Source organism: Doryrhamphus excisus, chromosome 1, assembly GCF_030265055.1.
Source record: "Doryrhamphus excisus isolate RoL2022-K1 chromosome 1, RoL_Dexc_1.0, whole genome shotgun sequence".
NCBI classification, from domain to species: domain Eukaryota; kingdom Metazoa; phylum Chordata; class Actinopteri; order Syngnathiformes; family Syngnathidae; genus Doryrhamphus; species Doryrhamphus excisus.
The window spans coordinates 29,994,036-30,014,251 of record NC_080466.1 but is presented as its reverse complement, the minus strand read 5'-3'; the positions used below and the strand labels follow the sequence as shown (position 1 = coordinate 30,014,251).

The following is a 20,216-nucleotide window of genomic DNA, read 5'->3' as shown; positions in this document are numbered from 1 at the left end:
CTGCACAGACACGGGTTCGTTATGTCATATTTCAGCCAATAGAAAGTACGAGCAATACAATTCATTTTCAAATGAATATGATATGATATTTTCCCATTAAAAACAACACAACCTACAATTGACCCACGGTTTGGACACCCCTGCGCTAAGGTTATAAACAATTCATATACATTTCATTATGATGCTGAGATATACATTTTTGGCCGTTTAAATACTTTTTTATACAAATATATAACCGGCAAGGCATGCTGGGCATCCCACATACACACTTCAATTACCCAGCATGCTTTGTGGGTTATACAACAGCATAAAATTGTATTATTGTGAGTGTTTACTTGTGAGTAAGGATTTATTTTGATACCTACACAGTCCGTGTGATTCAGTTACATTTTCTATTCCACATTCTACATTTTTGGTTGCACCGTGAGTGACAGTGAAAGTGTGGGATTTTTGCTGGATAATAATACTGACTAATAATTGTCGCTTTTTTTACTATTTTATACTAATATATAACCCGCAAGGCATGCTGGGCATCCCACATATACACTTCAGTTACCCAGCATAATTTGTGGGTTATACAACAGCATAAAATTGTATTATTTTGAGTGTTTACTAGTGAGTAACCATTTGTTTTGATACCCACCTCAGTTACATTTTCTATTCCACATTCTACATTTTTGGTTGCACCGTGAGTGACGGTGAAAGTGTGGGTATTTTTGCCGGATAATAATACTGACTAATAATTGTGGCTTACTTTTTGGGGATAGTTTTATTCCCGCTTAATAACGACAAGACGACAGGACCCAGTTCAGAATGCGGAGGCTTGTTTTTTACGTATCCAACGCCACCTTTCATACCGCTACACACGTCAATCATGGTCAGCTTGGTTGGGCCGCGTGAACCTAAAGCAGAAAAAAATAAAATTAATTAAAAAAATACAAATAAAAAAATTAAATAAATATTTTTAAAAAGCATGTTATGTTGATTAAATATTAAATAGAATTAAGGAATAACTGAATAATAATGAATACGGAAACATCTACTTTGCTGCCATAGTCAATAAATATTTGATAACCTTTTCCCGTGGTGTTGCTTTCCGTGCGAGGGGGTTGGACATGGAGAGTGAAGAACATTATGGAGCTGTGGGACAAGAAAGTGGTGAAGTCATTGTGCCGCCGTGCCGCAATGGCCACATCGAGGAGGGAGGCAGCACGTTCTGCAGTAACGGCCTTGACCCGATTGTGGTTCCGGAGCTTCAAAAGAAAAATAATAATAATAAGTACAAGAGCAGATGTATTGTGAATTAAAATGATTGTGGTTGTAGTTTACATTAGAGTAGAACTGTGTAGAACTACTGGTTTCTGATCCAGTAGATCCATTTTTACCTTCCAAGACCACGTCTATCATGTATCATGTACTTCAAAACTATCACGACTTAGGGTACTGTAATTTGATTATCTACAACAGGGGTCTCAAAGTCAATTTACTTGGGGGCCACTGGAGCTACGGTCTGGGTGAGACTGGGCTGCATCAGGTTTTCCAAAAAAAAAAAAAAACGCATTTATTACAAAAAAAAAAAAATTTTTTACTTCGCTTTGGTTCTAATTTTCTACAAGAAAAGCTCTGATAAAACATTCCACTGTTCTCAAATATCTTACTTTTTATTTTTCTACACAAAATAAGATGGAAAAATAAATAAACAAATCAAGAATAAAGAAAATCAATCAATCAGTAATAAATAAATACATATAATAATAATAATAATAAAACGGCAAATAATAAAAACTTAAGAAACCACATATAGTTGGTGGGTAGACAAATTATTTTTTTTCAGATTAAAATGAACAAAGCATTATTAGAGCCCTGTAGACATGACAAAACACGACTATAGTCACATTTATACTCTTTTTATTTACAACATATTGCGCAACTGCAGGGTCTTGAGACACATGCTAACTCGCAAACTAGACAGCTAGCGACCTAAACGGTAGCCTTCAAGTTATTTCCTTTCAACTTAAACAGCCAAAAACTTACCACTTCCACACGGATAGGGAGGATAACTATTAACGGTTATTTAACCTTTAACATGAACATTAATCAAACGTAATAATTTTTTTCTGGGTACATGATACCATACAGCATCCATATCAAACTTGCGCGGGGCCGCACTAACATTAAACTTTCATATCAAGGCAGGGGCCTCAAACTTAGTGTCCTGTGGGCCACATTTGGCCCGCGGGCCATGTGTTTGAGACCCATTTCATATTATCTGCAAACTGTATTTGTATATAACTCTGGGTAAAATTGTTGATTTGTTAATACTTGGGTTGTTTATATTGTTTTATTTAATATTATTTATTTATTATTAAATAATTATTTTTATATTATTTATTTTATATATATTTATTTTATTATATTTTTTATTTTTTTATATTGTGTATTTTGTACTTTTGTACTGCTTAACTGATTCTGTACCGCAATGCAAATTTCCCGACTGAGGGACGAATAAAAGGCATATCTTATCTTATCTTAAAATAAGTAAAATACAAATATAAGGCATGTGGTGAAAATGTAGTATTCTAGTATATGTAGTATTCTACACTGGTTTATAAACATAAGTAATGTTACACTGATGAGAAAAGCTACTGCAGAAAGTACTGTACTGTACTGAAACCGTACATAAAACGAAAACAATATTGAGGAAGTCGCTCAATGCTAATATGTGTGAGTCTACTTTATGTGTTCTTATTTCTACTATATTAGGTAATACAAGTGTAAAAGTGACTACTATAGGGGTGCTATATCATGTCTAGAGGGCTCTAATAATGCAAAAATGATCAGAGGTTATCATTGAAACGATGATGATGTCTTACTACCTGTATCCCATGGATGGGGTCCTCCTGGAGCCGAATATGAGCTCTGGGGCTGTCGTGTATGCTTCCCAAGGACGGGGGGGCTACCTCTCCGAGTAGATCCCTCAAGGTGTCCTCCTCGCCGCAGCAAAGTTCAACGGCAGACACCGATACAGTCATATCCGTCCACGTCTTCTCCCTCCGCTTCTCGATGGCGCTGTACAGCCAGGAGATGGCGCACGGGATCAAGCCCAGCTTCTGGATGCTCTCAGCGTTCCCCACCATGCTGGACCAGGAACCTGAAATAAATGAAAAAAATATTTTGGTACTGTTTTCCTGTTTGAGATTAAGTAGTGTAATTCAAGAAAAAAAAACAAACTGAATTAGTCTCCACATTGAGAAAGCTACTGTACGGTGAGGAAATATGCAATGAGGCATGATGTGCTCCAAGGGTGTGTCAAAAATAGCCATGGTGAGAACCATGTGCCATGAGGCATGAGGGTAACATATGCCCCTCTGTGTCCCCTCTGTGGGACAAATGTTCACCAGCCACTAGGAAAAATACCAAAACTGGCAATATTGTTGTCAGAGAACAGAATTAGAAATAACTAAGTCAGTACATTTACACGGTGGTCTAGTGGTTAGCGCGCAGACCTCACAGCTAGGAGACCACGGTTCAATTCCACCCTCGGCCATCTCTGTGTGGAGTTTGCATGTTCTCCCCGTGCATGCGTGGGTTTTCACCAGGTACTCCGGTTTCCTCCCACATTCCAAAAACATGCTAGGTTAATTAGCGACTCCAAATTGTCCATAGGTACGAATGTGAGTGTGAATGGTTGTTTGCCTATATGTGCCCTGTGATTGGCTGATTGGTAACCCGCCTCTCGCCCGAAGATGATGGATCAATCAAAGTATATGTATGTAGTGGATCACCGCACATTCTAGATTTGCAATTCAGAATTTATGGCCCCGCAAATATGCAATTTTTTTGGCAAAAAATACTGCGTCGGGCTCCACGGTGGTCAAGTGGTTAGCACGCAGGCCACTCAGCTAGGAGACCCAAGTTCAATTCCACCTGATTATGAAAAACTTGTAGCCAACACCTTTCCTGACACAGAGCAAATCTGTTTAGCATGTAAGGGCATTTAGATCAATACTCAATACTATCTGCCCCAATGGCTGGACGGGACAACAAAAAAATAAATGAAAAACTTTCCCGATCATTAAAAACGATATTTGTATACAACACATACGTATGTGTCCATTCCACCACAGGAGATGTGTCATGTTACATATATCGATAGCGTATGTGTACAACAACAGAGGTTTTATATATAACTTGGTCCAAATACTTAAAAGTCCCTGCTCATTCACATCTTGATTGATGTACAGTATTTCAATTGTGGTGGTGTATACATATATCTATCTATATACGTAGATCTGGACTTAAGTGAGTTGACATAAATAAAGACAGATACCCCAGCCCTACTCTTTCCCATCATGCACTTTTTCCCTGACATTAAACTCAACATATGGTCCTGTTTGACTCTTTTGTCTTATCCAAACGCTAATTGAATGAGGATAAGAGAATTGGTTTATTGCAATTAGAGGCCAAACTGCCTGCTACTTTCTGTTATTCAGACAGAATGCTATTCTGGTTAGGAGATTGATATCCCCCCCCCGTCTGTGGGCCGCATGTAGTCTGCACGGGCCAACTAATTCATTTAAGGAGAGTGGCGTCATGTGAAAGAGCAGCTCCAAGGAGACCCTGCCCTATGTGTGTGTGTGTGTGTGTGGTCTGTCTAATATACGCTCTCAGCAAGGCTAAGTGCAGGGCATCCATATCTTTAATAGCAACATTTTACAGTCCTGCACGCTCAGAGTGTCCCTACAATATAATAAAACGTGTGTATTGGGAGTGTTTGCATGTACAAAAAAAAGTATACACAACGACTGGTGTATTTTTTATGGTATGATGATGGAGCCACACTTATGATTCCTTTCATTCATTCTTTTTCTTTTTTTTGTCCTCACGGGGGTTGCGGGAAGTGCTGGAGCCTATCCCAGCTGTCTTTTGTCGAGAGGCAGTGTACACCCTGGATGTGTGGCCAGCCAATCACAGAGCACATATAGACAAACAACCATTCACACTCACATTCATACCTATGGACAATTTGGAGTCGCTAATTAACCTAGCATGTTTTTGGAATGTGGGAGGAAACCGGAGTACCCGGAGAAAACCCACAGAGAACATGCAAACTGCAAACCGAGGGTGGAATTGAACCCTGGTCTCCTAGCTGTGAGGTCTGTGCGCTAACCACTAGACCGCCGTGCCGCCCCTGTAAATGACTTAGTTATTTCTAATGCTGTTCTCTGACAACAATATTGCCAGTTTTGGTATATATTTGGTATATAGACAAACAACCATTCACACTCACATTCATACCTATGGACAATTTGGAGTCGCTAATTAACCTAGCATGTTTTTGGAATGGGATTGAACTCGGGTCTCCTAGCTGTGAGACTCTAACCAAAACAGACTCTAACCAAGTCAATTTTTCCCATAAGAAATATAGTATATCTCATTAATCTGTTGCAGAAAGTCAAAAATGTTAACACAAAACATGTTTTTATAATTTTCTTTCGCCTCTCGGCCTGAAGACAGCTGGGATAGGCTCCAGCACGCCCGCGACCCTTGTGAGGAAAAGCAATAGAAAATGAATAAGTAAATGAATACAGCGTCGTTAATTTGTTCCAGAAGGTAGGACTCTAACCGAAACAGACTCTAACCAAAACAGACTCTAACCAAGTCAATTTTTCCCATAAGAAATATAGTATATCTCATTAATCTGTTCCAGAAAGTCAAAAATGTTAACACAAAACATGTTTTTATAATTTTCTCTCGCCTACCGGCCTGAAGACAGCTGGGATAGGCTCCAGCATAAACGTGACCCTTGTGAGGATAAGCGGTTGAAAATGAATGAATGAATGAAAAACAATGATACCACAATATTTAAAGTAAACAATTTTGGTGTATTTTTGTCTCTTATAATAATAGGGTTTTAGCAGCCCCACTTTTGTGGCTTCCATATAAAAAAAAGTCCACTTGGAGTAAAGAGGACAAGATAAGAGGACAAAAAAATGAAGGGCGTGTGGGGGGATTGACGTGAACAGAAAAAGGATGGATGCTAACAGGAACGAGACAAAGGTGGAAGAGGTGGGGGGGATTGGATGGCCCTTCAGCTTCAGATAAAAGCATCCCACTCTCATTTTCAAATGTGAACCCCGCGGGGCCCCTTCTCGCCGCGACTCGTTACTCACCCACGTCGGCGCAACCAAGGCCCAGCACGCATCCGTCGCTGCCGCTGAGCACGCAACGGATGACATCAGCCAAGACGCCTGAACACACCTCAGTCTGCAGGACAGCAGGAGACAGTGAGTCATTCATGCATTGAAATAGTAGATTCGGTTAAATGGAAGAAACCAAGCAGGGTGGGGGGGGGGGGGGGGGGGCACATTGTCAGTTCCCTCGGGTTGAAATACTGTAACCAGAGCTCAGAAGACCGTGAATAGAATTGACTAGGTGAGTAATTATGATGCAAAGATCATAGATCCGTCTCATATTAACATGCAATGAAAGGCAATTCTAATTAAAAGGGATATTTGGCTGATTTACAATGAAGCACCAAACCTGACTCGAGTCTTGAGGGTACACGGCGTCATAATGGAAAGCCTTCAGAAGATCCCCGCTCGATGCCGTCCTCGTGCGCGGTGAGCTTTGGCACACTGGCTCTAATAAAATGGCTCTTTTCTTACACGGGTCAACGTGGAGGACCGGCGGTTGGCCCTCGTTCGTCGTTGGGTTCACCCTCAACACAACTTTCACCTGTCAACAAACATGAAAATGATATAAAAAAAACGAAGCACCATCAAGTGGCCAACTGGTTCGCAATTTAAAGTGCAATTTTGCATATTTTTTAACAGCGTATGAACGTGTTTTGTGTTCTGCGTCCTGTTGGTGTATTAGAGCGATCCATCTGTGCTCTGTTGTATGTTGTTCATTCATTCATTCATTTTCTACTAACCCATTCCTTTCAATTCATGGGAAAAATATGCATGAACAGCCATTTGGTTGCAGTGGGGGGAACGGTGAGCCAACAGCGCCATCAAGTGGCCAACTAACATGAAGACAAAGGTTTGAAAACGAGCACATTTGTCGCACACATAGACAACACGGTTCGCAATTTAAAGTGCAATTTTACATATGTTTTAACAGCGTAAGAACGTGTATTGTGTTCTGCGTCCTGTTGGTGTATTAGAGCGATCCATCTGTTCTCTGTTGTATGTTGAATTTTCTGTTCAGCGCATTACTTTGCAGTGGCTATTGTCTCAACAATGTAATATTACTGACACCTAGTGACCAAAGTAGAATTGCACATATTAACATGGACTCTGCTACATCATGTGTCATGTGGACTTTAGATCCTTTCAACTGATAGCAGTTCAAAAACCCAAACTTGTGTTAAAAAGTTAAAAATATCTTCATATTCAATTCACAGCCATTAAAAATACATGCCTTGCGAACAACATGAAATATTTCTTTACTGCATCCATGCTGCAACATCTCCAGATTTGCTGTTTAAAATAGAGAACAGGGCTGCACGGTGTTCGAGTGGTTAGCGCACAGACCACACAGCTAGGAGACCCGAGTTCAATTCCACCCTCGGCCACCCCTCAGCGGTAGAAAATGAATGAGTGAATGAATACAGCGTCGTCAATTCGTTCCAGAAGGTAGGACTCTAACCGAAACAGACTCTAACCAAGTCAATATTTCCCATAAGAAATATAGTAAATCTCATTAATCTGTTCCAGAAAGCCAAAATTGTTAACACAAAACATTTTTTATAATTTTCTCTCGCCTGAAGACAGCTGGGATAGGCTCCAGCACGGCCGCGACCCTCATGAGGAAATGAATGAGTGAATGAATACACCGTTGTCAATTTGTTCCAGTAAGTAGGACTCTACTGAAACAGACACTAACCGAAACAGACCCTAACCAAGTCAATTTTTCCCATAAGAAATATAGTAAATCTCATTAATCTGCTCCAGAAAGTCACAAATGTTAACACAAAACATGTTTTTATAATTTATCTCGCCCAAAGACAGCTGGGATAGTCTCCAGCACCGCCCGCAACCCTCGTGAGGATAAGCAGTACAAAATGAATGAATACACCATCATCAATTCGTTCCAGAGGGTAGGACTCTAACCAAAACAGACTCTAACCAAAACAGACGCTAACCAAGTCATTTTTTTCCATAAGAAATATAGTAAATCTTATTAATCTGTTCCAGAAAGTCAAAAATGTTAACACAAAACATGTTTTTATAATTTTCTTTTGCCCGAAGACAGCTGGGATAGGCTCCAGCACCGCCCGCGACCCTCGTGAGGATAAGCGGTAGAAAATGAATGAATGAATGAATACAGCATCATCAATTGGTTCCAGAAGGTAGGACTCAAACCAAAACAAACTCTAACCGAAACAGACTCTAACCAAGTCGATTTTTCCCATAAGAAATATAATAAATCTCATTAATCTGTTCCAGAAATTCAAAAATGTTAACACAAAACATGTTTTTATAATTTTCTCTCGCCTGAAGACAGCTGGGATATGCTCCAGCACGCCCGCGACCCCCATGAGGAAAAGCGGTAGAAAATGACTGAGTAACTGAATACAGCGTCGTCAATTCGTTCCAGAAGGTAGGACTCTAACCAAAACAGACTCTAACCGAAACAGACTCTAACCAAGTCATTTTTGCCATAAGAAATATAGTAAAACTTATTAATCTGTTCCAGAAAGTCAAAAATCTTAAGAGAAAACATGTTTTTATAATTTTCTCTCGCCCGAAGACAGCTGGGATAGGCTCCAGCACGCCCCACGACCCTTGTGAGGAAAAACGGTAGAAAATGAATGATTATTATTATATTGTTTACAGTCCTGCGATGAACTGGCTACCTAGTCCATGAGTGTGCTGTACCAAAAATCGTTTTATTACCGTGAACGTGACAAAGAGTATTTTTTGTTTTTAATCTATCTCCACCGCAAACCGCATCCGCTATCCACAAACGAGGAGACAATGATTCCAAACGACTGCTTTTAGGCTTATCTGGTTAGCACAGATACGGAATCTATACATTCACTCACATAGCGACGCAAACCGCCTTCACATCATGACATTAATTACTTAATGCAGTAGTCTACAGGAATGGGGCTTTGAGGTCTTAAATTTGGTTCGATCCCCGACTGACAGCCACTTAATAAGGTTCACAGGCTCTTATTGTGAGTAGGGTCGCTGCAGTAGAATGAAGGTAGCATACTGTAGCTGTAGTAAAAGGATTTATTTATCACCGGGATGAAGACTTGAATCTCCATAACACCAGGATGACATCATCATTATTGACTATGGAAGCGTGCAGCGTGATCCGTCTGCATGCCCTCTCCTCATAATTTTGGATCATGTATGCACAAAAGAGGCCGTCTAATCATATTGAACCCGTGTCAAACTAAATTCATGAGGCTTCAATTATTCAAGAGACACTTTAACAAGCGCAGAAAATGTTTTCTTTCTCTGCTCTCGCACGAATATCATTTAGCACGCAGAGGCAAAACAGAACTGAGTGCTCAAGGGCAGGTGGCAGTGGTGGTCTTATCTGTCACAGAGGGTGAGCACATCCATCCAAATGTCCATAATATTGATACCATACTAGTATATACTGTAGTTTTTGCTTCGGGTAGGTATTTTTGCAGTATTGTAATATACAATACAATATTGTTACACCTCTGGCAGTGCTATTATTGTTGACGTGCACGTATGAGATGGTCCTGTCTTAATAATAAATGTATCCACACAAGTTGCTAACATGCTAGCTGTTAGCATTGACATTTTTGGCGGAATTCTCTCCTAATTAAATAGGTGGCAGTTCAGAGTTGAGAGAATGAAGTATCTTGCTAGTTTTAGCAATTTAGCACACACAGAGTTGGCATATTAGCAACTATCTATATATGCGGTTAGCATTGACATTTTGGCGGAATTCTCTCATAATTAAAATAGGTGGCAGTTCCGACTTGACGGAATGAAGTATCTTGCTAGTTTTAGCAATTTAGCACACACAGAGTTAGCATATTAGCAACTATCTATATATGCGGTTAGCATTGACATTTTGGCGGAATTCTCTCATAATTAAAATAGGTGGCAGTTCAGAGTTGACGGAATGAAGTATCTTGTTAGCTTTAGCAATTTAGCACACACAGAGTTAGCATATTAGCAACTATCTATATATCTGTTAGTAACTATCTATATATGCTGTTAGCATTGACATTTTGGGCAGGATTCTCCCATAATTAAATAGGTGGCAGTTCAGAGTTGACGGAATGAAGTATCTTGCTAGCCTTAGCAATTTAGCACACACAGAGTTAGCATATTAGCAACTATCTATATATGCTGTTAGCATTGACATTTTGGCGGAATTCTCTCATAATTAAAATAGGTGGCAGTTCCGACTTGAAGGAATGAAGTATCTTGCTAGCTTTAGCAATTTAGCACACATAGAGTTAGCATATTAGCAACCATCTATTGAAGCAAGACATGTTCCTGTGTTATCGGAATGTACCCACACAAGTTGCTAACATGCTAGGTGTTAGCATTGACATTTTGGGCGGGATTTTCTCATAATTAAAATAGGTGGCAGTTCAGACTTGGCGGAATGAAGTATCTTGCCAGCTTTACCAATTTAGCACACACATAGTTAGCATATTAGCAACCATCTATTGAAGCAAGAGATGTTATTACAATGTATCCACACAAGTTGCTAGCATGCTAGCTTTTTTAGATTGCTAGCAATGAGATTTTTTGCTGATTCCCCCAAAAATAAACATTTAGGTGCATGCTACATATCTTGCTAGGTGCTAGCATTTTGTATATCACATATATTTTGTTTATCACAACCCTCTAATAAAGCAAGAAATGTTCCCACGTTATCACATGCATCCACTCATGTTGCTGGCGTGCTAGCTGTTAGCATTGTTAGCAAGTCTGTCTCAAATACAGGCCCGGAGGTTGACAACAGTGACAGGCCCGTCAAACTAACTAGTTCTGATTATAATCATGATCAACAAATTCAAATCATGATCTTGAACAATTTCCGATATCGGTACTGACTCTGAATTTAACCCGTATCGGAGCGATACCAACATTTGCAGTATCGCCCACCCCCAATCTGTAACCCTAGACTACACCCAAGAGTCTGTCTATGAGACAAGGAAAGAGCAGGCCCTTGTATTGATTGAGCTCACTTTTCCCGGCGGAGTAAAGGATGTGGAAGGAGAGAACAAGATGGAGGCATTAGTGCCACATAACACTGCAGCATCAAGGAGAAGGGGGTGATACAGTATCTCCTCCAAATTGACTGTGATGTCTTTACAATTCGATATGGGTGGTAAAAATGCTTACAAAATGGCATTTGTGGTCGAGAACCCCCCCCCCCCCCCCTCTGCATCTGCTCTATAGAGCCGCACTTTTGTTTGTATTTTAAAACGAGTACTTCGAAGGAAAAAAAGCAAAAAAAAAAGCAAAAATGGAAAAACAGCAGTCATTTTCTAAGAATGAAAAAATATGTAAATTATTAATCAAAAAAAGTCGAGTAATGTTGTAGTATAATGAGGAAGAATACCGCCATTTTAGTGGCATAAAGTGTGGAGTTATTAAAGAAAGATGCTACGTTGCAATGTTATGAAAAACAAATAAAGTTGTAATTATAAATAGAGTCGAAATATTATGACAATACAGTTATAATTACAATAAAATAAAATTTACAAGAAAGTTGAAATAACAAAAAAACGTCAGAAATGAAAAAATGCGAAGAAAATACGAGAATAAAATCAAAATCAAAATATTGGAAGAAAAAAATTTTATCTATGGAGAAAAAGTCCCAATGTTACAAAAATAAAATGTTAATATTGTGAGGGAAACTGCTAAACATTATTTCCGTAATTTAGAGTTGAAATATGAAAGACAATATGTTGGAATTTATGGAATACTATGTTGCGGAAAAAGTTATATTCTGATTATTCTGATTCTGATTCTGATTCTGATTCTGATTCTGATTCTGATTATTATTATTATTATTATTATTATTATAATTCTGATTATTCTGATTATTCTGATTATTCTGATTATTCTGATTATTCTGATTATTATTATTATTATGATTATTATTATTATTATTATTATTATTATCATGGGAATGAAGTCATAACATTAGAAGAGAATATTTTTTCTAAAGAAAGTTGAAATATTTGCAAAATTAAAAAACAAAATGGAAAAAATTGACCACCATTTGCGCTAACAGCCATTCCCCTTAAGGAAGCCCTCTGTGACATCACAAAGGAACAGTTTTGTAACAGCCCTCTGAAACCGGGTGTTTGGAGCCATCCCAAACTTTTTTCAGGACTCACTTCCAAATGCGCAAACCTCATTATCTGAAGCTTTGGCATGGTTTAACACGAGAATTATTATTATTGTTATTATTATGGGAATGCAGTCATAACATTAGAAGAGGATATTTTTTCTAAAGAAAGTTGAAATATTTGGAAAATTAAAAAACAAAATGGAAAAAAATTGACCACCATTTGCGCTAACAGCCACTCCCCTTAAGGAAGCCCTCTGTGACATGACAAAGGAACGGTTTTGTAACACCCTCTGAAACCGGGTGTTTGGAGCCATCCCAAACTTTTTTCAGGACTCACTTCCAAATGCGCAAACCTCATTATCTGAAGCGTTGGCATGTTTTAACACGAGAATAATAATTATTATTATTATTACAATAGGTCCGCTTTTGTTTAAAAAATATGAAAACGCCCATTGCATTCTTTCATTTTTCAGTATGTGGCTTTCGCTTGAAAATGTTTGGACACCCCTGGTATGAGGAATGAAATCACCTTGCCAACATTGGGCGAGTCTTTGCTTCTGGTGGCAGCTTGCAGCAGGCAGGAGGGGACAGGCGGTGGATTTTTCTGGATGATATCCTTGAATCCGTTGGAAAGATGAGCAGGAGCCGCGTCGGAAGCCTGGCCTTTTTTCCTCAGCGTCAGGTTGAGCTTCTCTGCTGCCCTGTGGAGAAAGTGTCATAATACGATGGAATAATACACAAATTTATTTCATCATCTGTATTATCTTAAAGGTACATTTACCTGGCCAGAAAGGACATGGCGGCAGTGTTTGCAATGGTGACCACCCTGGAGAGATGCGGTATCTTGGAGCTGGTGTGTACAAGATCCGTACAGCGTAACACGGCATTGTCTGAAGCCTGCCCCGTTGGAGAAAGCGTTGTATTAAAATACAAATATGTAATTGCACTGAAGCACCCGCACTTAATGGCGCTATTATCAGAAGGTGTTAGTCTAAGTGGGGCACGCCGGGCTATACACACACCGTTAGTCTCATGATGGAGTGGAGGTGGAGTGGAAGTGGAAGGGATGCTTTGTGACGGCTTTACATTAGTTTGATTTAGAGCGTGACTCAGAGGATGGAATGAGAAGGTATACGTGGTTTGCTGATTAATACTGACATTTCTATACTGTACCATTAAATCTTCACATCTTCATTCAAACAGCTGCCCAGCTAGACATGCTCTTGTTCCTGTTGCAATAATAATGGGACGTCTAACTGCCTCATACAGTATTTGTGTGGCCTTTTATTTTTAATTACTTTACTCATTTGACAAGACAGCTGGGATAGGCTCCAGCACGACCGCAACCCTCGTGAGGAAAAGCGGTAGAAAAGCGGTAGAAAATGAATGAGTGAATGAATAAAGCGTTGTCAATTTGTTCCAGAAGGTAGGACCCTAACCGAAACAGATTCAACCCGAAACAGACTCTAACCAAGTCAATTTTTCCTATAAGAAATATAGTAAATCTCATTAATCTGTTCCAGAAAGTCAAAAATTTTAACAGAAAACATGTTTTTATAATTTTCTCTCGGCCGGAGACAGCTGGGATAGGCTCCAGCACGCCCGCGACCCTCGTGAGGAAAAAGCGGTAGAAAATGAATGAATGAATGAATGAATGTTTTTATAATTTTCTTTCGCCCCAAGACAGCTGGGATAGGCTCCAGCACGCCCGCAACCCTCGTGAGGAAAAGCGGTAGAAAATGAATGAGTAAATGAATAAAGCGTTGTCAATTTGTTCCAGAAGGTAGGACCCTAACCGAAACAGATTCAACCCGAAACAGACTCTAACCAAGTCAATTTTTCCTATAAGAAATATAGTAAATCTCATTAATCTGTTCCAGAAAGTCAAAAATTTTAACAGAAAACATGTTTTTATAATTTTCTCTCGGCCGGAGACAGCTGGGATAGGCTCCAGCACGCCCGCGACCCTCGTGAGGAAAAAGCGGTAGAAAATGAATGAATGAATGAATGAATGTTTTTATAATTTTCTTTCGCCCCAAGACAGCTGGGATAGGCTCCAGCACGCCCGCAACCCTCGTGAGGAAAAGCGGTAGAAAATGAATGAGTAAATGAATAAAGCGTTGTCAATTTGTTCCAGAAGGTAGGACCCTAACCGAAACAGATTCAACCCGAAACAGACTCTAACCAAGTCAATTTTTCCTATAAGAAATATAGTAAATCTCATTAATCTGTTCCAGAAAGTCAAAAATTTTAACAGAAAACATGTTTTTATAATTTTCTCTCGTCCGGAGACAGCTGGGATAGGCTCCAGCACGCCCGCGACCCTCGTCAGGAAAAAGCGGTAGAAAATGAATGGATGAATGAATGTTTTTATAATTTTCTTTCGCCCCAAGACAGCTGGGATAGGCTCCAGCACGCCCGCAACCCTCGTGAGGAAAAGCGGTAGAAAATGAATGAGTAAATGAATACAGTGTCGTCAATTTGTTCCAGAAGGTAGGACTCTAACCGAAACAGACTCTAACCGAGACAGACTCTAAACGAGACAGACTCTAACCGAAACAGACTCTAACCAAGTACATTTTTCCCATAAGAAATATAGTATATCTCATTAATCTGTTCCAGAAAGTCAAAAATGTTAACACAAAACATGTTTTTATAATTTTCTCTGGCCGGAGACAGCTGGGATAGGCTCCAGCACGCCAGCGACCCTTGTGAGGATAAGCGGTAGAAAATGAATGAGTAAATGAATACAGCATCATCAATTCGTTCCAGAAGGTAGGACTCTAACCAAAACAGACTCTAACCAAGTCAATTTTTCCCATAAGAAATATAGTATAGCTCATTAATCTGTTCCAGAAAGTCACAAATTTTAACACAAAACATGTTTTTATAATTTTCTCTCGCCCGAAGACAGCTGGGATAGGCTCCAGCATGCGTGAGGATAAGCGGTAGAAAATGAATGAATGAATGAATACAGTGTCGTCAGTTTGTTCCAGAAGGTAGGACTCTAACCGAAACAGACTCTAACCAAGTCAATTTTTCCCATAAGAAATATAGTAAATCTCATTAATCTGTTCCAGAAAGTCAAAAATGTTAACACAAAATATGTTTTTATCATTTTCTCTCGCCCAAAGACAGCTGGGATAGGCTCCAGGCAGTATTTCATCCACGTCAGTTTAGCCAAGTGAGCTGATTGCAATTAGTACACTTGTAACCTTTTATAGCGGACACAGGAGATCGCATGTGAGTGTGACTTCCATCAAGCTAATGCATATTTATATTCCGCCATCTGCCCTTCAAACCATCCCGTCTATTGATCACGAGTGCTTTTGGACTGGCTGCAATTTTACGAGAAGGGGTAAATCATGACCCAATTCCCTTCCATTAGCAAAAAGTACTTATGACGACGTCTCCAGCCAAGGGAAGCTGAAGTCGGCTCTGAGTAGGAGCAGTCAATCACTGCTGTGCTGACACGTGCACCCATAAAGATGTATATTACCCTTAAAGCTCGTTAAAGGGGAGGTTGGGGGGGTGTAGGAGAATCTGATGTGTGATTAAAGGAAAGCTTTTAGGGGTACCTGCTTGTGTGCATAGACGGTGACACCATCAGCTAAAGAAGACCCACGATGATGCTGATGTTGCTGCTCCTCCACCCAGCGGTCCATGTCCTGGTTTGGGACCCTCCGTCTGAGAGTCTGAGGCGTCCTGGGACTCCGAGGTGTCCTGGGACTCTGAGGGGTTTGATTCAAGCTATGTGGCTGTGAAGAAGACCTATCCCCGAGTTTTGCGTTGCCGTGTCCCGGCGGTGTAGCGGTCCTGGTGGTGGACGACGGACCCCTGCTCAGAGCTAAGTGGATGGCCTCTTGTTTGAGATGGTTCAGTTTTGTGCCACAGGCGGGACACTCGCCTTGATCCCTGCATCGGTCCCTGGACTCCGTGGTGGAGCGGCTGTGGACGCGGAGGTTGTCGTGAAGAAATGCAGACAGGTCGTTTGTTTCCTGTCAAATGTAACAGCAGTCAATCAATCAAAGGTAGTCGTGTAAAGCGGCAGTAAAATCATGACTGGACAATAAAATATCAGCTTGTAATGGGTATAATAGCATCGTTGCCATGGAAACCCAAACTTTACATACACTTTGTTCAGGAGACCATACAGTCCCTCTCATGGGTGGAGGCGGGGCCGCTAGCGGAGTGCAGAAGAGTGTATTGTAGTATTACGGTAGTAGATTAAAATACATTGTATTACATTCATTCATTCTACCGCTTATCCTCACGAGGGTCGCACGGGTGTGCTGGAGCCTATCCCAGCTGTCTTCGGGCAAGAGACGGGAAGAAGTCTGGGATTCAAACCCAAAATTTCCAGATCTCCTGACTGTGTGGCCGAACGAGGGCCTTCAGTCAGGAGGAATGCCCCCTGCAACATCTCCGCATAGCCGTCAACCATTTGACGCCCCCGCACAAATTGAAGCTCCATTGAAGCATTGAAGAAAAAAAGCAGCCCAGATCATGATGTAGTAAGAAAAGTACTACTACAGGCAAAAATCACTGAGGTTTATATACTATAACCATTTTAAAAAATGACTAGTACAGTGTAGCCTGATTCACAACTCAATACACCCAACATTTTCCAGCAGGAAGATGCTTTGACAAGATATGATGTTGTTGTGTAACTGTATGTTTGTAAGTACAATACTATAAACTCATTCATTCATTTTCTACCGCTTATCCTCACGAGGGTCACGGGCATGCTGGAGCCTATCCCAGCTGTCTTCGGGCGAGAGGCGGGGTACACCCAGCCAATCACAGGGCACATATAGACAAACAACCATTCACACTCACATTCATACCTATGGACAATTTGGAGTCGCTAATTAACCTAGCATGTTTTTGGAATGTGGGAGGAAACCGGAGTACCCGGACAAAACCCACACATGCACAGGGAGAACATGCAAACTCCACACAGAGATGGCCGAGGGTGGAATTGAACTCGGGTCTCCTAGCTGTGATGCCCTCGCGCTAATCACTCGTCCGCCATGCAGCGTAAAAACATCTTATTTTCTCTTATTATGTCTACTATATTGGGTAATATGAGTATAGAGTTCACTATAGGGGTGTTACTTCATGTCTAGAGGGCTCTAAAATGTATTCATTAATTAATTCATTCATTTTCTCCCGCTTATCCTCACAAGGGTCGCGGGGGTTGCTGGAACCTATCCCAGCTGTTTTCAGGCAAGAGGCGGGGTACACCCTGGACTGGTGGCCAGCCAATCACAGGGCACATATAGACAAACAACCATGCACACTCACATTCATACCTATGGACAATTTGGAGTCACTAATTAACCTAGCATGTTTTTGGAATGTGGGAGGAAACCGGAATACCGGAAAACCCTGGGGCAGAACATGCAAACTCCACACAGAGATGGCCGAGGGTGGAATTGAACTCTTGGTCTCTTAGCTGTGAGGCCCTCGCGCTAATCACTCGTCCGCCATGCAGCGTAAAAACATCTTATTTTCTCTTATTATGTCTACTATATTGGGTAATATGAGTATAAAGTTCACTATAGGGGTGTTACTTCATGTCTAGAGGGCTCTAAAATTAATTCATTTTCTCCCTCTTATCCTCACAAGGGTCGTGTGTTTGAGACCCCTGGTATAGTGTATATAGAAATTGAATTATGTGTGAAGGCTATAGCTTTAATCTTCAGATGCTAAATGCTAGCTCGGGAATGCAAAGAGTTCCTCTAAGCTTGTGAAGATGTTTTATCCAGATTACAGGCCCTATAAAAAGATGACGGAGCACTCCACAGACGCTATTAAGAAATGATGTCCAGATCGATAAAGCTTTCCAAAAAGCAAAGCGTCTTATCCGGTTATCGCCCTTGACCACAGAACAACGTCTCTGAAGCATATACGGTTTTCCGTCTAAAAAACATGGCGGCAAGCTGCACTGCGTCCCACGAAGGAAGACAACAACAAATAGTCTGTCATGGTGGACATGACACAAAGATGTAGAGATGAAATATTCATGCATCGTTTGCAGCCACTTGCTGAGAGATATTGCCGATGGCTTACTTTGTCGAGTGCGGCTGATGGATGTTGGCGGTGGGAGCGGAGGATGTGGGACGCTGGGCTTTTGCTGCCGTAACCAATGAAAAATCATATTTCAAATACTGAAACGTCATTTCAAAAATTACTAAAAATTACTAAAATGTCATTAAATGCACCAACAGACTCGAGATTCACTGACTCATAATAGATGATGAAGACTCGAAAGTTCACTGACTCACGAGTGCTTGACAAAGACTAGAGTATCACTGACTCACGGGTACCGGAAGAAGATTTGAGTTTCACGGACGCATGGGCGTTCGACAAAGATTCAGCATTCACTGACTCACAACTACTCGATTTGACTTGTGTTTAAATAACACACAAGTACTTTGACGAAGACTCGAGTCTCACTGACTCATGGATGCTCGTCAAGGACTTGAGTTTCACCGACTCAGAGGTACGCCACAAAGTCTTAAACTTTCACTGACTCACGGGTGATCACCAAAAACCCAAGATTCACCGACTCACGTCTACTCGATGACTACTCCAGTTTAAATGACGAGTACTCAATGAAGACTCGAGTTTCACTGACTCAGGGGCGTTTGATGAAGACTTGAGTCTAACTGACTCATCGGCGCTCAGCAAAAACTCCAGATTCACCGACTCACAACTACTCGATGAAGGCTCGAGTTGAAAATGACTCACGGGTATGTGATGAAGACTTGAAGTCTAACTGACTCATGGGTGCTCATTTCAATAATTTCTCAAGTACATGTAAACACAACGGATCCGATTATTGGAAATATCCCACACAGACTGATTATTATTATTAATAATAATAATCATCATCATCATCATCATCATCATCATAACGGGACATGAAGAAAAGTTTGTTAACTCAATGCGGCCCACGAGTCAAAATGTTTGCCTACCGCTGTACTAAGGCATGCTGGGTAACACCCTGTTGGGGAAGGGCTTCCCACCAGCATGCCTTGCGGGTGATAAACTAGTAAAAATAATATTATTTTGCACGTATATTAGTGTGTAAGTGTATTTTTCCCCTAATACTAACATACTGTTGCTTTGTGTTCAAGTGTTGTAATCGGGTGAATTTCCACTTTCACTTTCACTTTCATTTTCATCAACAAACCTATCTGTGAAAAAATGACAATTTATTATTATTATTATTATTATTATTATTACTTACTTACTTACTTACTTACTTACTTACTTACAGACTTACAGATTATTTTTTATTAATAATAATAATATTGTTATTATTATTATTATATACACTTTCATTTGCAATTGAAGTGTATTTATAGTGTTTTTATTATTATTATTATTATTATTAATAATAATTATTATTATAATAATATTATTATTATTATATAACTTTCATTTGCAGTTGAAGTGTATTTATAGTGTTTTATTATTATTATTATTATTATCATTATTATATATAATATAATATATTATTATATTATTAATAATAATGATAATCATCATCATCATAATCATATCATAATCATATCATAATTAGAATCATAATCATATCATAATCATAATAATATTATTATTATATACACTTTGATTTGCAATTGAAGTGTATTTACAGTGTTTTATTATTATTATTATTATTTATATTATTATTTGATATAATATATTATTATATTATTAATAATAATGATAATCATTATCATAATCATAATCGTCATATCATAATCATATCATAATCATATCATAATCAGAATCATATCATAATCAGAATAATATTATTATTATATACACTTTGATTTACAATTGAAGTGTATTTATAGTGTTTTTCTACACTGCTCCATCTGCTG

General features: G+C 39.7%; 1 protein-coding gene across 3 annotated transcripts in view; it reads right to left on the bottom strand.

The window, feature by feature from the left end:
* Positions 1-20,216, bottom strand: part of kif26bb (kinesin family member 26Bb) — a 32,561-nt gene that overhangs the window by 11,263 nt on the left and 1,082 nt on the right. For all 3 annotated transcript variants that reach the window (XM_058091713.1, XM_058091714.1, XM_058091715.1), the window contains 8 exons: positions 15,897-16,316; positions 13,100-13,215; positions 12,848-13,019; positions 6,544-6,738; positions 6,174-6,267; positions 2,877-3,151; positions 1,076-1,253; positions 755-902 (listed from right to left, as the gene is read on the bottom strand). In XM_058091713.1, coding sequence (XP_057947696.1) covers positions 755-902; positions 1,076-1,253; positions 2,877-3,151; positions 6,174-6,267; positions 6,544-6,738; positions 12,848-13,019; positions 13,100-13,215; positions 15,897-16,316 — 1,598 coding nt within the window. The remainder of the gene's footprint in view (positions 1-754; positions 903-1,075; positions 1,254-2,876; positions 3,152-6,173; positions 6,268-6,543; positions 6,739-12,847; positions 13,020-13,099; positions 13,216-15,896; positions 16,317-20,216) is intronic.